Source organism: Podarcis vaucheri, assembly GCF_965113315.1.
Source record: "Podarcis vaucheri genome assembly, chromosome: 15".
NCBI classification, from domain to species: Eukaryota; Metazoa; Chordata; class Lepidosauria; order Squamata; family Lacertidae; genus Podarcis; species Podarcis vaucheri.
This window is the reverse complement of record NC_138753.1, coordinates 15272275-15296398: the sequence shown is the minus strand read 5'-3', so window position 1 is coordinate 15296398 and position 24124 is coordinate 15272275. Positions and strand designations below refer to the sequence as shown.

The 24124-nt window shown below is 43.5% G+C and overlaps 1 protein-coding gene and 1 long non-coding RNA gene across 3 annotated transcripts; one reads left to right on the top strand and one right to left on the bottom strand.

The window, feature by feature from the left end:
- Positions 1-2: 2 nt before the first annotated feature.
- CRCP (CGRP receptor component) lies at positions 3-18527 on the top strand (the record flags this gene model as incomplete). 2 transcript variants are annotated; one of them, XM_082201610.1, is made up of 6 exons in its annotated part: positions 3-141; positions 6562-6598; positions 7074-7172; positions 8243-8337; positions 13079-13136; positions 16609-18527. In XM_082201610.1, 6 exons carry the CDS (start codon positions 134-136, stop codon positions 16753-16755), a joined length of 444 nt encoding a protein of 147 aa, XP_082057736.1. In that variant the 3' UTR covers positions 16756-18527. The 2 variants fall into 2 exon arrangements, with proteins under 2 accessions (XP_082057736.1, XP_082057735.1); XM_082201609.1 differs by lacking the exon at positions 3-141 and adding an exon at positions 592-644.
- LOC309520164 lies at positions 9033-24051 on the bottom strand. Its single transcript, XR_014214156.1, has 4 exons — positions 23786-24051; positions 20854-21027; positions 10828-10914; positions 9033-9630 (listed from the first exon to the last, which is right to left on the bottom strand). It is a non-coding gene; the product is annotated as an uncharacterized lncRNA (long non-coding RNA).
- Positions 24052-24124: the final 73 nt, after the last annotated feature.

Genomic DNA, 24124 nt, shown 5'->3' with positions numbered 1-24124 from the left:
AAGAGGCAAAGCGGCCGCTGCCTGAAGAGCGACGCGGCCGGAGACGACGCAGCCGAGAAAGGCGGCGGAGGGCCGAAGGGAGGAGCGAGCGAAGGCGGCGCGAGAGGCAGGAAGAGGCCGCGGCGTGGGCAAGATGGAAGTGTAAGATGGCGGAGCGACTGCGGAAGCCTCGCTTGCTCCGAAGTCACCCCGTTTCTCTCCCCTCCCCTCCCCTCCCCGCCGTAGGATAAGGGGGGGGGGAATTCCCTGCCTATTGGGGGGGGCGTGTAAATTCAGGGGAGTGGTTGAGACCGTTCAAACTCGGGTGGGAGGAAGAGGGGGATTCCTGGAATGGTCCTTTTTCCTGAGGTGAATTTCCTCACATTTAGGTGGCTGAGGGAAATTTTTTTTAGGGGGGGGGGGAGAGATATTTCCTACTTGGGGGGATTCCTGGAATTGACTTTTCTCTAGGCAAACTTTCTCACATTTAGATGGCTATGGGGTTTTTTTGGGTAGGGGGAAGAGGTGACCTGCAGCTGCCCTTTCCAGAGGTAAATCTCACATTTAGATGGCTAAGGGTTTTTTGACGGGGTGGGGTGGGGGGCTTCTGTGATGTGGGGGGAGCAAATGGAGAGGTGGATTTCCAGGAATTGGCAATGCCTGAGGTAATTTCCTACCCTTCCCCACCCCAAAAAAATACAATTGGAGGGATGGCTGAGGAAAGGGGGGGGGGGTAGAAAATGAAATCGTTCCTAAGAGGGAGAGGTGAGATGGGGTCCTGGAATTGGCATTGCTTGATGTAATTTCCTGAAATAAAAGAACACCAATATATTTGAAGGGATGGTTGAAGAAATGAGGGTGCTGGAGGGATGCCTAGAGAAATTCCTCTCCTCAAAAGTTCTGAAGGGGTGAATGAACAATCGGACGGGTGCAGACCTCCTTGGGCACACAACATTATTTGACATACAATACCAAAAAAAATAAAACAATAAAATTACCACTGGAAACAATTTAAAACATTCAAAAAATTAAAATCAGTAAGCTAAAAAGAAGTGTAAATCAGGCACCAGCATTCTAAGTATCTGGGTAGGCTTGTCTATAAATGATAATATTTTTAGGAGGTACTGAGCAGACAGAGAAGGGGCTGCCTGAAAAACTTGCAGAGATAAAAGGAGATGACAGTCCCTTCATGCAGGCTCACAATCTAATGCACACAGTACAAAATGAAAAGCGAGTGAGGAGGGCAGAGGAAAGCAGATGGACCCAGGACCCAGTTCTTGAAGTTATATAATCTCAATGGCATCATCTGGCTCCCTGCTTTCAGTGGCACTGTCAACATTAATTTTAGACTCTAGGTTTAATGTTCTGTTGGGTGGTAATATGTATTTATTCCACTTTTGTCCCCCTCCATTCTCCTGAGGGGAGCTCTGGGCTTCTGCACCAAAATCCTGCCCTGACCATCGCCTGCTTTTTAAGTACACTACACACAATATCCAGCAGCTCTCAGTCTTCTGGCTAATGGATGGGGCCAGAGTGTGGGTACGTCCACTTAGAGTAAAACATGCATAGGGTTGCACTGCAGATTTTGTTAAGATTTCCCTAACTGACGGTCACTTGTTTGTGTCACCTACAGGTTACCAGATCTGTGGAGATTTTTATGCATGATCATCTTTTTCTAATTCAGAATTATTAATCTACAAGGGAGGGAGGGGGAAAGCACATTTTTGTGTCACATCCTTGACATGAATGTCTGTAAAATATTTCCATATAGCACCCTTCACCAACCTGGTATACTCCAGATGCTGGGGACCACAATTCCCACCATCCCTAGCCAGATTTAAACATCTAGAGCAGGGGTCAGCAAACCTTTTCAGCATGGGGTCAGTCCACTATCCCTCAGACATTGTGGGAGGCCGGACTATATTTTGAAAAAATAAATGAACAAATTTCTGTGCCCCACAAATAACTCAGAGATGCATTTTAAATAAAAGGACAATTTCTACTCATGTAAAAAACACACTGATTCCCGGACTGTCCGCGGGCTGGATTTTGAAGGCTATTGGGCCACATCCGGCCCCTGGGCCTTAGTTTGCCTACCCATGATCTAGAGGGTACCAGTCCAGGAGTGGCTGTTTCATGGGGCCTTTCTTACAACCGGCACACATAACAGTTTGTGAGCTTAAATCTGAAAATAGAAAGGATCCTGCACACTGGACAATATTGCCAGCTTTTCTTTCTTCCACACCCTCATCGTTGCTCATTTTCTGCTTCGCTCTGTCTTGGCCCAGTCCCACCCTTGCAAAAACAAAGGGTCTGTAACAAAAAAAATTAAATGCCTGGGACTGGATAAGTCAAAAGCAAAGTCCATTAGTAGTTGCTAGGATAGAGCAGCTTCATTTTCATGAAGTGAAAATCAAATCCCTGTGTAAAGTCATTTCATACTTGAGAAATGATCAGATTGGTTCTTCATTTACATAGAAACACTTAAGCTTTAATCAGTGCCTCTACAAGAAATGATTAACTGCAGGGCTGACATGTTTATATTCAGATTATTTAATATGAACTCTTTACCTCTTGAGGGCTCCAGGTTCCCCATTCCTGCACTATAGAAATTGGACTTACTCCATCTTCCCATATGATATGCATCATTCATCTTTACTATTTTTTAAATGAAGCTGTTAAGGATAACTTTAAAAAAATAATATGGTTACTGTTGAGTGCCAGATGGAGAGTCATTTTAAAACGCTTTACACATGTTATCACAGAACAGATTGTGTGGGATGAAGGCCACCATCATGCTGAAGCTAAATAGGTCTGAGTCTGGTCAGTGTCTGAATGGGAGGCCAGCTGGGAACCACATGTGGGTTCCATGATGAAAGAAAGATAGGACATAAATGTAAGAAAAGTAAATTGCAAGCAGTTTTTCTTGCAAATGAAAACTTATGGGTGATCGCAAGGGTCTTGACAAAAAGATGTGTTTTGAGAAGTTCATTTTGAGTTTCTGTTCATAGAAATGTATTTGTTTAATTTGAAAGTTGTACTGGACATGATTGTCTTTATTTAAATGGAAACCATCTTAAAGATGCACATTTTCTTTGTTTATTACTGTGTCTTCCCCAGAAAGGAAAAAGGTTCCTCCCCCCCTCCTCCCAGGGTGTCCTGAAGTAGAAATGGATGGGGGTTATATTTGGTACAATCTGACCCTATGCACTTTTACTCAGAAGTCCCACTGACTTTACTAGTACACAGTACCAAGTACTTACCGTATTTTTCGCTCTATAACACGCACCAGACCATAACACGCACGTAGTTTTTAGAGGAGGAAAACAAGGAAAAAAATATTCTAAACGAAATAGTGGATATATGATTTTTGTGGTTCATGCTGTGGCCACAGACATGTGATCTGACAGTGAGTTTGGAGTAGCCCAATGCAAAAATCCTGAGGATCCATGTGGATCCATGCTTTGTAACCACGGAGGAGGGAAGGAAGGGGAACCATGGATCCTCTGCTCATGACTGCAGTAGATCCCCCCCCGCCACCCGCAGGCATTCGCTCCATAACATGCACAGACATTTCCCCTTATTTTCTAGGAGGAAAAAAGTGAGTGTTATGGTGCAAAAAATACGGTAGGTTGCAATCAAACTGTATGTGTGTGTGGCAATGTCAACTGGTATCATTCTTAGCATATTGATGTAGTTACATTCAAAACGGAAATACAAAAATAGATTAAATTGTGTGATAGTAGTTCCATATTTTCCAGCAAGACTAACACCCTGAAAAGAGCCTTGACCTCCCTGAACCTTCTGATTTATTATGAAACAATGCAAACTTTTTCTCTTTTTGCTCCAAATGGGACCACCCTTTGTTTTAAATGCACTTCATCAACAATAATTCTTCCTAGACCCATTAGTACATTCAGTTGCTTTCTGTACTGTGTTCTCCTTTATTTTATTTTATGTGGGGCATTAAAAAAATAGGCTTTGGTCATAGAGAATCTGCAGGGATTTCTCTAGATGCAGATGGAATGCAAAGATAGCCCTCTTCCAAAGAATCAAAGATACGTATCAACAAAAAGCAGTAACCGTTTTTGCAATGCATGAATGTGTGTGTTTGTGATCTTGCTTGCTTGCTGAAGTTTCTGCTGGATCAGCAAAATGTGTGATGAGAACTGCACCTCAGCGTATTTTCAGAAGGGGGTCCCCTCTTTCCCCCCTCGCCCTATCCCAATGCAATTTCAAAAACAATGCTAGAAACTGTGGAAGTTTGTGGAAGAGGCGTTGAACTTGTTTGAAAGTGATGAGTATGACAGTTCTATTCAAACAGTTGGCTGTGCTTGACATAATACATTGTACTTTTAAATATGTTGCAATAGGGGGACCCGAGAATAGCCTTACCCTCCTCCTTTTATATAGCTGTGGCAACTTTCTGTTGTTAGTGCTGTCTGTCTGTTCAGCAGAACCCATTGTCCTGAGGATGTATAGCGGTCGCGGCTTTGTGGTGGTTTTGTTTTCTTTTAAAAACTAACATTCTATTTATTTATAATGGAAATAAATTAAATAATATTGTCTGTAGCTTAATCGGGATTGTGCTTAAATAGTAAACAATAGCTAGCAAGTCCCAATGGAATTGAATCTAAGCAATTGTAAATAAGTGTGGGTTGCAGTAGTGCTTGCTGGCTGTGGAACATGCCAGTCTGCTCCATCTCTAGTTGTGCTTTAAAAAGGTATTTATGTGTGGCTGGTTGCTTAAAGTATGAGGGTCCACATTTGTGAATGGTGTTGATAGCAATGCAGGAATCTTGGGAGCTGCCTATCTACCCTATGGAATGACTAGATAGCATCCACAATTGGATGTACATTTGTTCCCTGATTCAGCAGTTGATACGATGTTTATTATCCCACTTCTCCATTTCTAAAGAAACAAGGCAGTGCGAAATTTACAAATAACAAGTAAAGCAATTCAGAAGGTACTGAGACAGTCAGGAAAAGTTTCATGGCAAGTTCAGGCAGCATAGAAAGGGACACCAGCAACCCAACAGGGCCAGCACAACTGTCAAGGTTTCAAGGCAAGCTCAGCCTCCTTAGGCAGGGGATTTTGCAGCCTTCTGATACTGCCAACAAGGCCTTCTCCCAAAGAACTGTTGTGATCCAGCCAACATTTCTGCTGTTGAAGCACAGAAGGAAACTTCTCCAACAGACCTAAACTCAAGGGAATGTTTATCGCTTGGGTTACCAGGGGCATAGATGGATGGTTACTGGTCATTGCTAAGGGAAAAAACTTAAAGTCCTGCTCAGAAACAGTGTTGTGGTGTGGGAAATATCTGCCCCCTTCATATCTGACAGTTAGTGGCTCTTACAGGGGGAGCAACAAACCTCCACTTTGCATTTACCCCTCCTGCCGCTATAAGCCTTTTGCTGGAAAAATAATAATAAGCAGCAACAGCCGCTACACACAACCAGTGGCTTGAAACTGATTTACAGTGGAATCCTATATATCATGTGTCTATTCAGAAGCAAGACCCATTGGTTTCAGTGGGACTTGCGTCCAGATAAGTGCTTATAGGACTGCATCTAGCATCCCATTTCCCACCATGGTCAATCAGATGTCTGTAATCAGCCAACAAAGAGGCATGAAAGCAACAGCACTATCCTACTGGTATTCCCCAGCAACTCATATTTACTGGTACTCTGCCTCTGGATGTGGAGGTACATGGATTGTGTACACTGCGTAACTTTAAAGCACACCCCTGCCCCCTCCAAAAATGATTATTTAATTTACCGAGGGCCTTCTGGCAGTTCCCTCATTGCGAGAAGTGAGGTTACAGGGAACCAGACAGAGGGCCTTCTCGGTAGTGGCACCCGCCCTGTGGAACGCCCTCCCTTCAGATGTGAAGGAAATAAGCAGCTATCCTATCTTTAAAAGACATCTGAAGGCAGCCCTGTTCAGAGAAGTTTTTAATATTTAACGCTGTACTGTTTTTAACACTTGATTGGGAGCCGTCCAGACTGGCTGGGGAAACTCAGCCAGATGGGCGGGGTATAAATAAATTATTATTATTATTATTATATTATTATTATTATTATACCCCTCACAAAGCTATAATTCCCAGTACCCTTAACAAACTACAGTTCCCAAGATTCTTGGGATAAAAAATGTGTCTCAAATGTATGGTATGTGCACAGAAATGGTTAACAGACACTGATAGACAAATTCATAGTGAAGTCTGATCCTTGTCTAAAGCCATCTTGTGGCAATGAATATGTGCTGTGAGAATTAGTGTATCCTTGTCTATGTGGGCAGTGAGTTTCTGAGTTTGCCAGTTGAGTTCTCTTTCAAGCAAAGCTTGCATGTAAGCTTAATTGTAATGGTTGGCTTTGATGAGATGTGTCCACTCACACATGTGTAGCCTCACCCAAGCCTGGCACAAAACACTGGAGAAAAGGGAACTAAGGAAATATACTTTTTAAAAATAGTTCTTTTGGAGCTTTGTAACGGGAGGCAGGGGTTTCTAAGGTGGATTTTCCACACACACGCCAACACATCTAAAGCACCTTAACATATTTTATTTATTGTTTTTCTAGGAAAGATGGAAATGCAGCTCTTCTGAGCAATTATGAGGTAAAATCATTTTACTGCAATTATAATTTATGTAAAGTCCTGCCCTATTCAGAATGCTAGTTCTAATCTTTGTTCCATGTCAGATCAACAAACAAAGCTTGCATTGTAGTCATACATTTCTTGGAGGAGTGGGGAATATAAATGTTGAAATGTTCCTACAGCCAAAATTTAAAAAGTTCTTCTCACTGGGGTGAAAGCTGCACCCCTCTGAAAATTTGTTTTTAAGGTCCTATTTTCCATAAAAATGTGTGCTTGCTCTCTCTATCTGCAATAGGATGATATATGCTTGACCTACAATAGTTGTTATGAGCTCATTTTGAAGACCAGGACCTCTTTCAAAAATGGAAGAGAGCCACATACCAAAATTAGCAGAAAGAACAGGAATTAAACGGTTCAGCTCATATGATGAGCTGCTAGCATTATCAAAGCTCTTATGGCATTTGAGGCCACCTCATAGCAAAGTTCCTTCTTTCAGGTGTATAAGTTGCTGACTGATCTTAAGCAGCAGCGCCGAGAGACCGGGAGAAGCAAGCAGAGTGCTGGGCAGCAGAATTTGAATACTATCATGTATGAAGTGAGTAAAACCAACAATGGAAATGATCCTGTCCCAAGCTGCAACCTTCTCTCCACATCCCACTAGCCATGCTTCTATTCACAGGACCCCCTTTTTGCCAGCTCCCCCTCCCTCACCTCTCCCAGCCCTCCTCACACACAAGAGCATTTGAAAAAGAGAGAGAGAGAAGGATGGGAAAAAATGTGCTTCTGCTGTCTTGATACCATTCATAATTTTAGGTAGCACAGTTATATCCACATGCAGTTTTCTAAGCCAGAAAAACTAACCCATTTAAGCTCTCTTTTTAAAAAAGGGAACATAGAGCCTTTGACTGAACCAGACCAATCTGTCTATCTAGTTCTGTACTGTGAACACTGACTGGCAGCGGCTCTCCAGGATTTCAGGTGGGGTCTTTCCCCAGCCTTACCTAGAGATGGTGGAAATTGAATCTGGGGCCTCCTGCATGTAATGCATGTGTTATTTATTCCATTGAGCTATGGTCCTTTTCCTGAAAATGAAGATTTCAGTCCACATGGTTCTGAAAAAAGGTCTGATTTTAACTAGGAACATAGGAAGCTGCCTCAGAGTGAATCATAGTGTTGGTCCATCTAGCTCAGTATTGTGTACACAGGTAGCCAGTGGCTCTCTGGAGCTTGAGGCAGGAGTCTTTTTCTAGCCCTACCTGGAGATGCTGTTGCATATTGTACCCTGCAACCTTCTGCATGCTTTGTCAGTGAGCTGTGTTCCTTTCCCACATATGCCCCAATCATTTTTATTTTATTTTTCTGTACTCTCTTTATTTCTAATTATGAACATTAACAGTTGTGAAATAAGAAAATGTGTTAATGTCATCATTAAACATTTGACCTCTGGATTTCCTGCTCAGTGAATATTTTAAAGTTCCCAACAATTTGATTATCATTTCTCTATTTGGTTACAACATGGCTGTGATACATTTGCTAATCTGAAGAGCAGTTTTGCTTTCAGAGAACATTGTTCCTGGTTTGGAGGGATCGGCTTTTAAGTTAGACTTGAAAAGGAGGCGTAAAGGTAGACTGAATCTGCACAATTATCTTTTTCTGCCCTTCTAGACACTGAAATACATATCTAAGACACCATGCAAATTCCAGAATCCTGAGGTTGTAAGAGACTTCCTCTTGGCACTGAAAAGCCACAAGTTAACGAAGTAAGTCATTAATATTGTAATGTGGGCTGATGGATTGTAGCTGCCAGATGAAAGGTTCAATTATTCCAACAGTTGACAAGAGGATGAAATTCCTTCCCCCAGTCTGCTGCTTCTCCCATGCAACCCTCTCCATTCCAAGCTTTGCAGGAGTGAGGCAGCAACCCAGCACTGTGTTTGTTACTGACTGCTGAGCTTGGTCTTGATGTATGATGCTTTTGAATTTCTGGTTTCAGTATATGCTAACCCAGGGGTCTGCAACCTTTAAGACAAAAAGAGCCACTTGGACCCGTTTCCGAAGAAAAAAACACCTGGGAGCCGCAAAACCATTGCAACATTTAAAGCATGCATGCCGCTGCCCTCCGATCTGACAGCGGGCGGGAAGGTGACGTCGGGACGGTGCGTGACTAACGCACGCACTGCCCCCATGCGACGTCACAGCCAGTACAGCGCCCGCCACAGTGGGGAGTGTCGGGGCGCACAATGCGCCTCCTCCCCTCGCTAGTATCCGTCCCGGAGCCGCGGCAAAAGTGTAAAAGAGCCACATGCGGCTCCGGAGCCGTGGGTTGCAGACCCCTGTCAGCTAACCCAATAGAAAAGCATGAAGCACAGGGAGGTGTCAAGTGATGAAAGAGCTTGCCGCTGCCAGCAGTCATTGGCTAGGACTTAATTATTTGGTCTGGGCACATTCAGAACCACTGAATGAGTGCTTGTAACCTTGGTGGTTGTATATACAGGCAGCCACCCTCTTCACAGTCCCTTCAGGGTGCATGTGACGACTGCATCTCAAGTCTCTTTCTATGCTCCAGAGGAACTTTGCTATATATTTTTCTCCCAAAGTATGTATGACTAAATGTATTTTACCCTAAAATAATAATTTTATATACATACTGGCATGCTCTTTGAGCTGAGAGCTGCAATATAGAATTCAAAGAAATGCAAAATCTGAAAGGTAACTGCATTCATGGGATGTGTGGATTAGATCCATTTGTATGAGAATTAGCAAATAACAAATTTCTCAAGCTTTTCTGACAGTGCCATGATGAAATGAGTGGGAGGGTGGTTTCCCTTACCCCCCTTCAAAGCTGACCAAACTCTGTGTTCTGTTTTCAGTCAGATTGGACTGGCTCTTCTCATTCTTCTGTGAGGCGCCAATGCTAAGTCTTTATCCTTTAGTGCTACTTAGCAGATGTTTGTGCCTTTGCAATCCAGTGGGCTCCATGTTTTCAAAGTAGCAATGAAACTTGTCAAAAGCAATCAGTCCCAAGAGATGGATGAGCGAATCTGCTTTTCAATCTGTTATCTTTTACCAGATTTTGAAGCATTACTTTTTCTCAGTGGCTTTGTAGATCTAAAATGCATTTTATTTCCACTGGGCAGGTCCAATTTACAGCAGGAAAAAAAAATCCAAGAGGAACATTGCTGATAAGCATAGGATAAAAATAAAACAAATGACATACCCTGTGTGTCAAAGACCAGTGCATACAAGCATATAGCGGTTATAAAAGTGAAAATATCTTTAATGACATTCAAGGTACCAGTGTTTTAAACTGAAAGTCCAGGCATTCACTTAAAAAAAAGTTTTTATTAATATATTTTCGATAAGTAAAAAAAAATAAAAATACATTCATCATCTCTGTTTTCAAATTGTAGAGTCCTTCATACAGGTTAGTTGTAGTCAATTTGAGACTTTGTTGCTATAGGCAATGTGGGGTTGACGGGGAGAGTGGGCATTACTTCTCCTAAACCATAAGCATGCAATTTATGAGAAAACATGGAACTGCAAAATGTAAAGTGGGTATTAAGTCTGGTGGAATTACCACTGATATCCCTTCCATGAGCCTTTTTAAAATGTATTAGTGATATGCAACATGAGTCATACTCAGAGTAGACTCATTGAGAATGGTAGATACGCTCTGAGTATAAAAAGGTAAAGGACCCCTGATAGTTAAGTCCAGTCGCGAACGACTGTGGGGTTGCAGCGCTCATCTCACTTTACTGGCCAAGGGAGCCGACGTTTGTCCGCAGACAGTTTTTCCGGGTCATGTGGCTAGCATGACTAAGCCGCTTCTGGCAAAACCAGAGCAGTGCACGGAAACGCTGTTTACCTTACCGCCGGAACGGTACCTATTTATCTACTTGCACTTTGACGTGCTTTTGAACTACTAGGTTGGCAGGAGCTGGGAACAAGCAATGGGAGCTCATCCTGTCGCGAGGATTTGAACCACCAACCTTCCAATTGGCAAGCCCTAGGCTCAGTGGTTTAGACCCGCGTCCCTTTCTCTGAGTATAACCACTCTGCTATAATTATACAAAATCACAAACAGAACTAGGAATGCGTTATACAAAAATATGCCAAAGAACAGTTTGAAAAATAAATGGCTCCCAGTCTGTTTTGAAGTTTGCCCCAAGATTTTGGTGTTTCCCTGTAGGCAGTCAGATTTGAAAGATCAGTATTTCTATGATGTTTATTAAACCAAAATGAAACCTCACCAGATTACATGCAAGGATACTATGCTGACAGCAGAGGGAGCTACTAGTTCAGAGTTCTTGTGTGCGGAATTAGTACGTTGTTGCTTCCTGAGTGGAAAGATAGGCAAGAGAAGTAAGTAAATATTGAGCGACAATTTGCCAGGGAGTTCTCCTGAGCAAGCCTTGCTGGATTGAATGGAGGCTGAATTTTCCAGGGGGTCTTAAGGCGGGAGAAGTTCCCAGTGCCCTTGAATGACCATTGTTACTTGCTTCTGTTCTTGCATTACCACTTCAGAATAATCTATTTGGTTTAGTTTTGTTTGTCTGGACCTAACAGAAGAAGAAGAAGAAGAAGAAGAGTTTGGATTTGATATCCCGCCTTTCACTCCCCTTCAGGAGTCTCAAAGCGGCTAACAATCTCCTTTCCCTTCCTCCCCCACAACAAACACTCTGTGAGGTGAGTGGGGCTGAGAGGCTTCACAGAAGTGTGACTGGCCCAAGGTCACCCAGCAGCTGCATGTGGAGGAGTGGAGACGCGAACCCGGTTACCCAGATTACATGACTACCGCTCCTAACCACTACACCACACTGGCTCTCCAGAAATGTTAAGAGAAATTGTTTTTCTATTATTAATAATACAGTGGTGCCTTGCAAGACGAAAAGAATCCGTTCTGAGATTCTCTTCGTCTAGCGGTTTTTTCGTCTTGCGAAGCAAGCCCATTGACGGATTAGCACTATTAGCGGCTTTTAGCGGCTTATCTGCTGATCGAATCAGCTGATAAGTGGCTTAGCGGCTTAGAAAAAAGGGGGGAGGAAAAAAAACCAGCAGGAACTCGCAAGACATCGTCGTCTTGCGAAGCAAGCCCATAGGAAATTCGTTTTGCGAAGCACCTCCAAAACGGAAAACTCTTTCGTCTAGCGAGTTTTCCGTCTTGCGAAGCATTCGTCTTGCGGGGCACCACTGTATTTTAAGAACATAAGAAGAGCCTGCTGAATCAGGCCCATGGCCAATCTAGTCCAGCATCCTGTTCTTACAGTAGTCAACCAGATGCCTGTGGGAAACCCATAAGTAGAATTTAAGCACAAGTGCACTTTTCCTGTGTTTTCCTGCAACTGGTATTCAGAAGCATTGCTACCTCCAAGTATTTAGACAGAGCACAGTCATCATGGCTAGTAGTCATTTATAGCTTTTTCCTCCATGAATTTGTCCAGTTGTCTTTTAAAACAATCTAAATTGGTGACCACCATCGCCTTCAAACTCCACTATATCTTTTTTTTAGGTGAAGCAGCCATAACTGTACACAGTACAGTAAGTCTGCAACTTGCACACATATAACTTGTGTGCATTCAGCTTTAAGTGAACGGTAAATAAAAAAAAAAAATTAAGAGGACGGGGTTCTCGGGGAAATGGCTTTGGCAATTTCATCTGCCATTGAACCTTTAGGCACAATCTCTGGAACATAACTCCCGTGTAAATTGAGGGCCTAATGTATTCCAAATATGGCTGCACCGTGGATTTGTGTAACTACATTATTATATTAGCGCTTTTATTTTCAGTTCTGTTCCTACTCATCCCTAGCATGGAACTTGCTTTTTTCACAGTTGCTGCTCATAAGAGGATCATACATTCAGCTCTGGGAGATGTTTTAATTGAGTTCAGATTTTCCCTGAGGTTATTTTAAAAACAAACTTATATCTTAACGTTGTTAAGAAATTAAAACTGATTTACATGTTTAAAAATCCATGGTTTTGTTTTGTTTTTTGTTTTTTAATTTATGCACCCTGCTGAGGATTCTTCCCTACTCTACTTTTTGTCTTCCTGGAGCATATTTGTGCACCCTAGAATATGAGACTCCTAAAGGGTTTTTTTCTGGCGCCTCTGAACTTGAAATATTTTCTTTTCCAACTGTCTCTGGGACAGCTCTATGGAAAAGTGTGCTGTGGGTTGTAGTCGGCATCCAAAGAATCCTGGGTTCAGAAAGAGTAGTGGTTTTGAGTGTGTCTGAACAAAGAGTTACAATGAAAATTGGATGGTTTTAAAACTTTCGGGCCACTAAATGCCACAGTGGGTTTGGGTTATGGATGTGGCCATGAGCCTGTTTCCAAGCTCCCAAATGGTTTCATTTTTGCCTGTTGTGCATCTCATCTGAGGTCAAGCTGCAACTTTGGCTCTCCAGCCATTGTTTTGCGGCCAAGAAGTGTTAGCATGCGGATGGCTCCTGTAACCAGAATCCCTAAATTATATGGTGTTGTGTTCTTTGCATTTGCACAGGGCAGAAAAACTGCAACTTCTCAACCTCAGGCCTGTGACTGCCGTTGAGATCCAGTTGGTAAGTTGCGAAGCTTCCAGGTATCCCTAGCCCTTGAAGAACAGTAACCCTTTTCCTTCTGTGTCCTGAAATGTTCAGAGTCTTTTGATGCTGCTCATTGACCTTTTTATATTTCCTGCTCCTTCTTTGTTGTTTACCTGACTGTCCTCCACTTACCTTGCTGTTTAATCGGGCCCTAACAACCCCAGTGATTTTGCCAGCGTTGTCACAAAGTGACATCTGATGTGATGACATCATGGACAACAGTAAATGAGCCACGTAGTTGGACAAACCTGTGCTGCTTAAATGGCATTGAGGGGGAAATGGAGTGGGAGCCAGCAGAAGACAGATAAACTTCATGCAGCTGTTTAAAATTTTTGTGCCCCGCTTTTTAGTCTGTAGTCAGTTTTTCTTTTCTTTTAAAATGTTTTTTATTGTATCTTTGCTTTTGTGTTGTAAGCCTTCCTTAACAATTTATTTGAGGGCTGGGATCTACATTTCAGAAATAAGTATAATTAATAACTAGATGCTCAGAAAGCAGCATTGGAACAGCACAAAGACATTCATAATCAGAAATCATTTGTGTTTTTGTCAGTCATAAGACTGAACATGATTATTGCATTTATAGCCCACCTTTCACTCTACGGGGCTCAAGGCTTACATGATTCTCTCCCCCATTTGATTGCCACAACAACCCTGTGAGGTGGAACAGGCTGAAAGAGAGTGTCTGGCCCAAGGTCACCCAGTGAGCTTCATGGCCAGGTGGGGATTCGAACCCTGGTCTCCTTGGTCCTAACCACTACACCACACTGGCTCTCAAATTTAGTGGTTTTGGCTCAGACCTCTTTATGGCCAAGAGGATGATTGGCAGGGGTGGGCACCAATCTCGTGCCAAAGTGTGTGGCACAGCATAGTGGTCCACATGAGAGGTGGTGAACAGTGAAGGGTGAGGATGCAGGAGGGGAAAGTCTGGTGGCAGTGGTGTATCCTGAAGGAGGGATATGAAAGGCCAGAGGGAAACACACGGAGAAGCAGTGGCTATGTTTGGCTGCCCCCTTTGGTGAGCCAGCTGGGGCTGCAGTTCAGAGGGTTCCACTAGATCAGGGGTCAGCAAACCTTTTCAGCAGGGGGGCAGTCCACTGTCCCTCAGGCCTTGGTGGGGGGGCTGGACTATATTTTTTGGGGGAAATGAATGAATTCCTATGCCCCACAAATAACCCAGAGATGCATTTTAAATAAAAGCACACATTCATGTAAAAACACGCTGATTCCTGGACCGTCCGCGGGCCAGATTTAGAAGGCGATTGGGCCGGATCCGGCCCCCGGCCCTTAGTTTCCTTACCCATGCACTGATGACGATGTACCCTCTGTCTCTAGAATGGTTTGCCTTAATCCTGGCTCACTGAGTTATCTACAAAGGCTAGAAGGTGAGCCCTATTAGGTCAGCTTGCCTGCCTGCCTGCTATATGTGGGTTTTCTCCCTCAGCCACCATTCAGGGACTTGGCAAGTCCCAATTTCCACTCTGCCTGCCTCTCCAGGTTACCTAAAGCCTAGCAACCGAAGCTAACAGACCTTAAAGTACTGTGTAATAAACAAGTATTGACTGATGCGTCATTGAGAACCCATGTACCCTTGAGCATATAAAATGTCTACTGTTTTAGAAGATGAATAGCTGAAGTAAACACTCTGAGATGGCCTCTGCACCCACTGAAGCTGTGGGAGTTGTTGAGTCAATGAAATGGGAAGAAGGTGATTTCTCTGCTCCCTCTTCCCTCTTCCCCCAACAAAAGGAAGTCCATTAGGTTACAGCAGATTGAAGACAAAAGGTGACTGCCAGGTTAATCCCCCCAATAAAAGCACTTGTTTCTAAACCTCTTCCTGAATGCAAAGCCTAGGAAATGGATCTGGAAGCTGAAGCATGTGGATATCATTCCATGTTGCAGATTTGACTTAGCAGTAGATTTCCCCTTCTTTATTTATTTGCATGTCTGTGCTGTCTCTTTTCAAAGCAATATACAGCAAGCAGGAGGAAAAGAAATTGAAATACAAGCTATCGCAAGGAGAAATTAATTTGAGACTGAGTATAAAGAAGTTAAAGAGTGGGATCCTGCGTCAGCAAATGGTTAAGAGATGTTCTTTTTCTCCTTGAGATAAGAGTTTACGGGCAGAGGCTTACGGGTCAGAGATGGAGACTTACGTATATCTGATTTTACTTGGCATGAGGAATAATTTTCTGTTTGCTCTTGTCATGATCATCATGATATGAAAATGTGACCGTCCTTTCAGAGAGTCTTTATTCCATTGAGGCAAATTCCCTGCAGTTCCAGAGAACAAAGGCCAATTTAAAGGTGTGGGTTGGCAGTTGCCATAGAAAAAGAAGGGACTATCTGGGTGTGTGTGTGTCCCAGAACAAGACATTTCTGAAAACATGATGTGTTAACGTTTGAACATTAAGGGGATTGTGTGTGTGTTTTTCCCAATGATCTCTTTGCAGCTTGTGAAAATTTGGTATTGGTTACAGTAATAGTTCATTGAGTTCCTTTATTCAGTACCATCGCTGTACATTTTTACACTGCCCAGTTTGCTGCTTGAACAACCACAGCAGGAGGGCAGCAGCTTCCTGATCTTATCTCTCAGCTTAGCAAAGATGCAGCAGATCTGTGAAGTGCCTGACATCCTGGCATGCTTTGCCCAAAAGGGCCCTGTGGGCAAAATTCAGAGGCCTGGCAGGTCTAATGAGGCCCACAGGCTAGAGATTCAGCAGTGCTAGTCTGTCACATAGAAGGAAAATCTCCCAGATTTAGTGACTGTCACTTGCTTCTCTATTTGATTTTATGTCTGTTTTATTGATCCTCTTTTAAAAAACTTTTTAAAGAAGATCTTATTTTTTGTGTTTTAATCTGCTGCAGGTTTTATCCTGTTTTTTTGTGCTTTCTATGAACTGCTGTGTCTCTTGCTCCAAAAGAAGAGTGTTCCAAGCATAAGAGAAATGTCCCAAATAAATAAACAGTTAGGTTTGCCAAACATTCTAGGAACATGAGGAGCAGTTTCAGAAGACACAAGGAATCTTGGATTGAATTCACTGGGTAGAAATGAAGGGTTGGATCTAGACTAACTTGGAGTGACAGCATGGTCCTATGAATGGTTATCCAGAAATAAGTCCCAATGAGTTCCCCAGTAACTGCTTCTAGGATTGCAGCTGTTGGTTTCCTTTGAAATCAATGGAATTTGAGCTCGCCACAGCTATCTCTTCACATTGATTTCATTGGGGCCTAAGCATCCCTAACTTAGCTTTGCACCACACCCATTTTGGCTATTTCTGCTTTTACAGTATTAGCCAACTGGCTGGGGCTGATGGGAGTAGTGGTCTGAAACATCTGGAAGGTACCAGGTTGGCAAAGTTTGTCTGTGCTTTGCCCTAAGGAACGGTTTGCTCTTAGCATGTGATGGTGGCAAGAGACCAGAGGTGGCTCACTGCTTTTTCCTCTGCAGATCGTGGAAGAAAGTGAGGAGAGGCTCACTGAAGAGCAGATTGAATCCCTGCTCCAGACGGTCACTAGAAATCTTCCTGGAGACCCAGAGCAAGAAGAGCAGCAGGAGTCAGCCATGGCTGCGGAGGAAGAAGGAGATGGGGTATAGAAAGACTTGGACCATGTGGGTGGCCTTGCCAAAATGTTATCACTGGGGAGAGTCAGCCAAGCATTCCAGTTACAAAGAGGTTCCAGGGAGGATGAAGACTCCCCCCTCCCTCATTTGCTGACTAACACACAGTGATATCACCCTGCGGTGTTTTTCATGTTTGTTTATCCTCCACAAGAGCAACAATTACCAACAACAGAATTCTTAACAAATGTTCTATTTGTGGGATAAGAAAACTGGATTTGTCTGAGATGCAGATGCTGTGGTTGGTTCCATGTGCCTTTTATGTGTGTACTCCTTTGAGTAAGATTTACATGCAGCTGGCCTTCTGATTACCAGTTGGTTTCTAGTGCTTCTGAATGACCCGACCTGTTTTGCAAAATACGTCTCACAATTGATTGCAAAATCTTGTTCTGCTTCTTTATTTACTAGAGAGGTGTATCCAGTTTTTCTTCTCTCGCATTACCAGAGTGCAGGATCACCCAACAAAGTAAACTGGCAGTAGGTTCAGGACTGGAGAAAGGGAGCAGCTCTTGACGCAACACATGACCTTACAGAATTGATAGCCAACACATGAGCTCAGATAGCTGTAAAAAGAATTAGAAGGGCTGCAACTCAGGGGCAAAGCATCTGTTTTGCATGCAGAAGGTCCCAGATTCAATCCCCAATGGCATCTCCAGACAGAGCTGGGATGGACTCCTTGCTTCAAACCCTGGAGAGCAGCTGCTTGTCAGTGTAGACAACCCTGAACTAGATGGAAAACTGATGTTACTTGTATGAGTAAGTGGGGTGACACGATAACTCAATGGAACCTCCATACACAGAAGCCCTAGTACTTCTGAATGCCAGAGGCCAGGGACAAACAAGAGTGGAGAGTGTTGGATTTGTGCCCTGCTTATGAGCATTTGGAAGCATCCATCCATTGTCTGGCAGAAATTGAATTCTGGACCTCATTCTGATCTCATAAGGCAAAACTTTCCCTGCTTTATGCCTTTCAACCAACAGCCAACAGTCTCTTCTGTCCTTAGGCCCTGTGACCCATTTTTCCTTCCCTTATCTTTTATATCCACACCTCATTCTATTAGGCCCTCTGACCCCAGTCACCATCCTTCTCCTTCGCCCAATCTGTGTTCTTTTCTCTTCAGCCCTGTTGCCTCTGGGGCCCCTCATCTCCTTAGTTCCTCAGTCTCCTGGATACTTTTCTCTCTCAGCTTTCTAGATCTCACATACTCCACCTGCTTAGAACTGGTTTGGACTTAGAAAGCATAAAACATGAAGGACCTGGCTTGTATTACATTGCTGTATTTAGAACACCAGGGTTGGAGACACCCAGCTTTTGCTACAGGGTGACTGTCCTTCTTCCCTGCCCTTGCAGTTCTGGGCATCTGTCAACATCTGCCCACCTCCCTCCCTCCCATTCATGGGAACATGGGGCCCGTTTCTGAAACTTTGCATTTTGTGTTTGTAGAAGCTGTGTAAAAGAATGAATGCATGAAAAGATAAGCAGAGATGTGGTTTAAATTTGGGGTGTGTGCTCTGTTTATCCAGGCAATGATACATATTTTTGCACCGTCTTTATCAGAACTTGACAGTTAATTATTAGGGCCTGTTAGTGTGTGAGGGACCAATCCCTGAAAGCAAAAACAAATAGAAATGTTCCTCAGCAGCTAAGAATGCATTCCCCTTCCCTCCCAGCACATTCTTCTGTTTGCGGATGTCGTGGTTTGTAAGCTTAGCTCGAATAAACCCCAGCCTGCTGTACGAAGCAACTGCCTGAGGTGTGTCTTGAGGAGACCTGGAATGTTTCTGCACCATTTGGTGACCCAACCAATAGTTTTGGGGGGGGGGTCCAGCAACATTTGGAGGGCCGAAAGTTACCTACCCCAGATCTAACTCTTCAGAAGCCACATAGTAATGTTAAGTAGTTCACAAATAAACATCATGATCATATTGTGTTATACCTCTTTAGGTATAAAAACTTTGGTCTAGGATACCTTAGGGACCACCTGCTTCCTTCTATTCCTGTTTGATCACTGAGGATTTTTGGGGGAGTAGTCGCCCATGATTCACATGCTGTTTTAGTATTGTGAACCCAATTTTGTAGAACTCCCTCCTGGTTGAGGTCAGATAGACCCCCTTTCTGTTGAACCTCCAGCACCCAATGAATAGTTCTTTATTCCAGCAGGCATTTTAAGTGAATTCTGATGTTATAATTTTAACCACTTTATTGTATTGGGTTCTTGTATGTGCCACATAGAAGCAACTAATTTAGCATTATATATAAGTTGTCAAAGTAAATAAAATACTTAGCTTTTTTGCTTGAGAATAGTGAAATGAGGAACAGTCCAACCTCCTATGCCTTTTTGCTCAAAAGTAAACCCAGTGCTTCCATATACACTGCCCAGGCTTGCACCCCAGAGAGGTCACTGCAGGCGCTGTGATTCTTTAGTGGTTTGACTTCCCCCCCGAGGTGCACTCCATTGTCTCCCGAGACAGACAGATGCCAACAAGAAGAAGTAATATTTTAGTTCCTTGAGACTTATGCCCAAGTAAGTCAAGTACAGGACCTCAGCCTAATACATTTGCTCTGGCAGCGGGTGAGGAAGTGCTGCTTGGGCTTTTCTCCTTCATGGCCTCCAAGGCAGATCTCAACAAGCCAGAGCACATATACCAACCTCTGGTGCTGATGGGAGTTGTGGTCTCTTTTTAGAAAACTGCCTGAAGATTTCTAATGCAGAAAGCTTGGGAATCTATAAGCAACTATATGAAGTCTTGTTACCTTTTAATTAGATGTTGCATTTTTATTAGATGTTATTTTTTGTGGTTGATTTTCTTGCAGTTGTAGCTTCCTTGTAATTTTTAATGTTAGATTTTAAATTGTAACCACGCTAAGACCTAAGGGTGGAGGGTGGGCAAATAAAATAGAACAGATAGTCTATAGCAAATAAAATACAACAGATAGTCTAAGTTGAATTGAAAACAACTGTTAAGAAGCAGTGCAGCCAGCAGCAGAAGCCTAGGAGAATAAAAAAAATGTAACAGAGTCTAGACAATAAATTTGGTAGTTTTTGGATCTCTTTGGAAAAAGATCAAACTGGGGAGTGGGGTAGTTTGGCACCAGAACTTGGGAATGCTCATGTTTCCTGCTACTGAAATCAGCTGGGTGGAATAATTCAGAGAGAGGACATCAGATGAGAGAGAAACAGCTCAGCAGTGTGCGTATGGAGGAGTGGGACCTAAGATGGGGTGGGCTTTGGGGAGAGGCCCGCAGGAAATGTCTGTGCTGCCAGCTTGAAGTTTTCCCACTCCTTCATTTTTAGGCCCAGGCCAGGGAGACAGCTAATGATAATGCTACAGCCATGTGTGTGCTGCAGGGCTTTCCTAGATAACGCTTCTGTTGATTTGCCTAAGCTTTGCTTTTCAAGCCTTTGACTGTTCCTCAAAAATGACTAGCTTTTTTAGAAAAGAAAAAGATGAGAAAACAAATGTGCTCCTGGTTTTCCATTTGATGCCTGGGTTTAGCCAGTGGTGTTGGGCACTGTCAATGGAGCTGCTGGGATTAGAAGACCTTTCTGGTTTTCCTGCCTGCTGAAGCAGAGATACCCCTCCTGGGTGTATTCCAAACACACCATACTTAACTTTTAAAATAAGAGTTGTGGTAGGGAGTTGTGTTTTAACCTTCTAATTATGGCATGGAGTGTTCTATGAGCAGGTACGGGTCTTTGATCCTCCTGACTCCGGCCTAGTGATGGAGTCACTCTCTCTGACTCAACCCCTTCCCAATCTGCACCATGGCGACAATAAAAGCAGCCTATCCTACGGGGCTATTGTAGAGATTGCTGAGAATCATGACTAGAGTTGCTAAACATGATTTCTAGTTTTCCATAGGTTGGAAACACTTTGGGGCAGAGATTCGGAGATACTTCAGAACAAAGCTTATGTAGGCCACTAACACACAGCACACAGTCATCAAAACATCTTTAAACGTCCTTCTACATACATAAAGAAAGGTTAGAGGTCATGGGATGTTAAATACGCACGGCTTCATAATGAGATCAGTTTCCTTGGGGTGTTCCAAAACATGTGGTCTCAACTTACAACTTATCAGGCAGTTGTCTAGACAACCAGACCTTCAGTGGAGGCTCTTGACGTTCTTTTCCTGTATCTGTCCCTGGAACTTCTCAAGGAGATGCGGATGCTAACGCACGACAGACATAGGAACACATCCTTCCAGTTGTGCCACTTTCAGGGTCAGATAGGAGAGGTGGAATGCTACGTAGGAGGGAGGCATGAGTCACAAGGTGCAGGCATGCAGCAATCATTCATGGATGCATTCTAGTCATTGGCTAAATGCAATTAATAGAACATTTTTAAAATCAAAAAATCTACACCCTGGGTCTCTTAATTCTAATATAATTAGTGAGACCAAGGCTGCAATTCTATATCCATTTACCTTTGTGTGAACACTGAATACAGCAAAGGCTTACCTCTCATTTAATCCCCCAAACAGGCCTGTGACGTAGGCTAGGCTGAGACGTAGTGACTGGCTCAAGGTCACCCAGTGAGCTTCATGGCTGAGTGGGGATTTGAACCTTGGTCTCCCAAGTCTTAGTTCAGTTCAACCTCCCAAAGACTCTCTGCACAAATTTCTGAAATAGAGCTGTAAGCTTTCAAAGGGTCTGGAACTTTGTTCCCAGAGTAGATGTTAACAGCCCCCAGACATGTTCCAAAAAAAGAAGAAGTCAGTTTGAATGAGCACCCCACCCCACAAACTCCAGCCAGGAAACTCCACCTGCTACATTATTTCAGGTCATGCTGCTCTTGAAGGTGCAGAATTAAACGTACACAAAAAACTTACTACATGTGTTGATTTATGAGGTTAATTTGGGATGACAGAGAATACTACATATATGCACAAATGCTTCATGCCTGAACCGAGAGCAATCCATTTCAACCTGTCGGCTCATTGATCGCCCTTTAATCTTCCAAATCCAGGCAGTTCCATTTCTGCACTGTTGCTGATGCATGCCTTTGACCCCCGTTCAGATATATAGATTTGGAGGCTAGCATTGCGTGAGCTGTCTCCAGGTACTGCTTGGCGTGTTTAACTTGCTTTTATTAGCAACTCTCATCTCTCTGCTGTGACACGTCCCAGGTTCAGCTGTCAGCCAAGGTCTGATAGATCTAGCTGCACAGCTGAGTTCTCCTAATGCACTGTACGTATTGTATGCATTTTATTAAGCTTCCCTCCTGCCCAGCAGAAAAGCAGATGTTTAGGAAGGTAGGGAGGTTGGGGGAAAGAGGGGAGACCTGCAGAGTTTTTAAATACGAGAACAGTGCCAAACATAAATGGTATGAACAGAAAGTGGACAGAGAAGTTTTTCCTCCGCTGTAATACCAGGACGGGGGGCGCGCGGGGGGTGTGTGTGTCATCCAATGAAACTGAATGTTGGAAGATTCAGGAAAGACAAAAGGACTTCTTCACATGCTGCAATGGCTACTAGCTCTGATGGTTTTCTCTGCCTCCATGGTTGGAGGCAATGATACTTTTGAATGCCAGTTGCTGGAAATCATATTGATATTGAGGTATCTGGACTCTAGCCTGCATAATCCTGAATTCTAGATCATTGTAGAATGACTGCAAGCCCCACAGCCGGCAGAAAGTATTCTGGACATGGGTAGAAGCATCCTGTGGCTGCCAGCAGGTTTTGGGAACCAAATAACCTGTTGATGATTAACATGGAAACTTTGGACTCGCATGCATAATCCGAACCAGTGGCTTGAGAGTTTAGTTTGTATAAAGTGCTTTTTCCTTCCTCCTAGAGGTGACTTAAAATTGGTAAGGGTGCCACCCTATTTCATCTCCCCCAAGTGTTTTAGGTGGGTTCAAGTGGATTGAGTGGTGCCAAATAATCTCACAGTTTGCCCTGAAATCTTTGGAATATGTGGTTTTTATTTCTAAGAAATGTCATCATTCTTTAAAAAAAAAAAATGAATACACAAACAATGATCCCAGGCAGTTAACAAAAGTCACTATAAAAACAACAACAACCACCCACCTCTCAATCTGATTAAAATTCGTATCGTAAAAGACCAACAACCAAAAAAATAAAACATGTTGAGCCATAAAAGGAAGGCTGTGATTCTAAGTATGCCTATGTGGCTGTGCATCCCAGAAGAGCATATGAAGAGCCTGCTGGATCAGTCCAATGGCCAACCTAGCCCAAACAGGAAACTCAAGCAGGGCCTGGCCACAAAATTAGCTCTTCCCTTCTTTGGTTTCCAGCAACTGGCATTCAGAAGCATTGCTTGTTAAATACCTAAGTTAAATATGCTTATCAAAGAAATGCCAGAAATTACAAAAGAGGGGGAAATGTAAAAACCTGCAGGCATAACTTTGAAAACAGACTTACTGGACTCTCTTTTTAAAAGAAACTGAACTCTGTGAACCATGGTGTTCAAAGCAGGTTGCAGGGATGACGTCTGTCTGAGATGCCTCCACCCGATGTGCCATGGATTAATAATTGTGATGCCTCCTCCCCTTCTTTACACTTTGCTCTGGCTTCTGGTTAGGCCTCCTTAGCCCTCTGGGGTCATTTGTTCCAGTCTATGAGAAGAGTCTGGCTGCTGGATCAGGCCCATCTAGTCCAGCACCCTGTTCTCACAGTGGCCAACCAGATGGCTGCGTGGGGAAACCCAAAAGCAGGACCTGTACAAGAGCCTGCTCCTTTCCTTTGCATTCCAGCAACTGGTGTTCAGAAGCATTGCTGCCTCCAGAATGGAGACTGAGGGCATAGCCAGCACAGCTAGTAGCCACTGATAGCCATATCAGCCATGGATTTGTCTATGCCTCTTTCTAATCTAAGCCCTCCAGGCTGGTGATCATCACTGCCTCCTGTGGCAGAGAGTTCCATAGTTCAACTATGAGCTGCCTGAAGAAGTATTTTCTTTCAACTGTCCTGAATCTCCGAACAATCAGCTTCATGGGGTGTCCACAAAAAGAGGGAGAAAAAACATTTTCTCTACCCACTCTTTCTGTGCCAAGCATCATTTTATAAACTTCTATCATGCCACATCTTACTCGTCTGTTCTCTAAACGAAAAACCCCCAAACCTTTCCTCATAGGGGGAATCGCTCCATCCCGTTTTAATCTGCAAGGTGCCTTATCCACGTTGTAGGGAACAGTAGCAGTACTCAATGCAGCTATTATTAGGGTTACGATGCCAATATTTCACGTTAGGCCAGACGTTAGCTGCGCTTCTTCTCCCGCCGCCCCCCCCACCGCCAGCTGTGCACTCTGATCCAGCTGCCTGTCCAGATGACCCACGTGGGTGGTGATGGGGGAAGCCCAGGCTGGAAGGAATCTGGG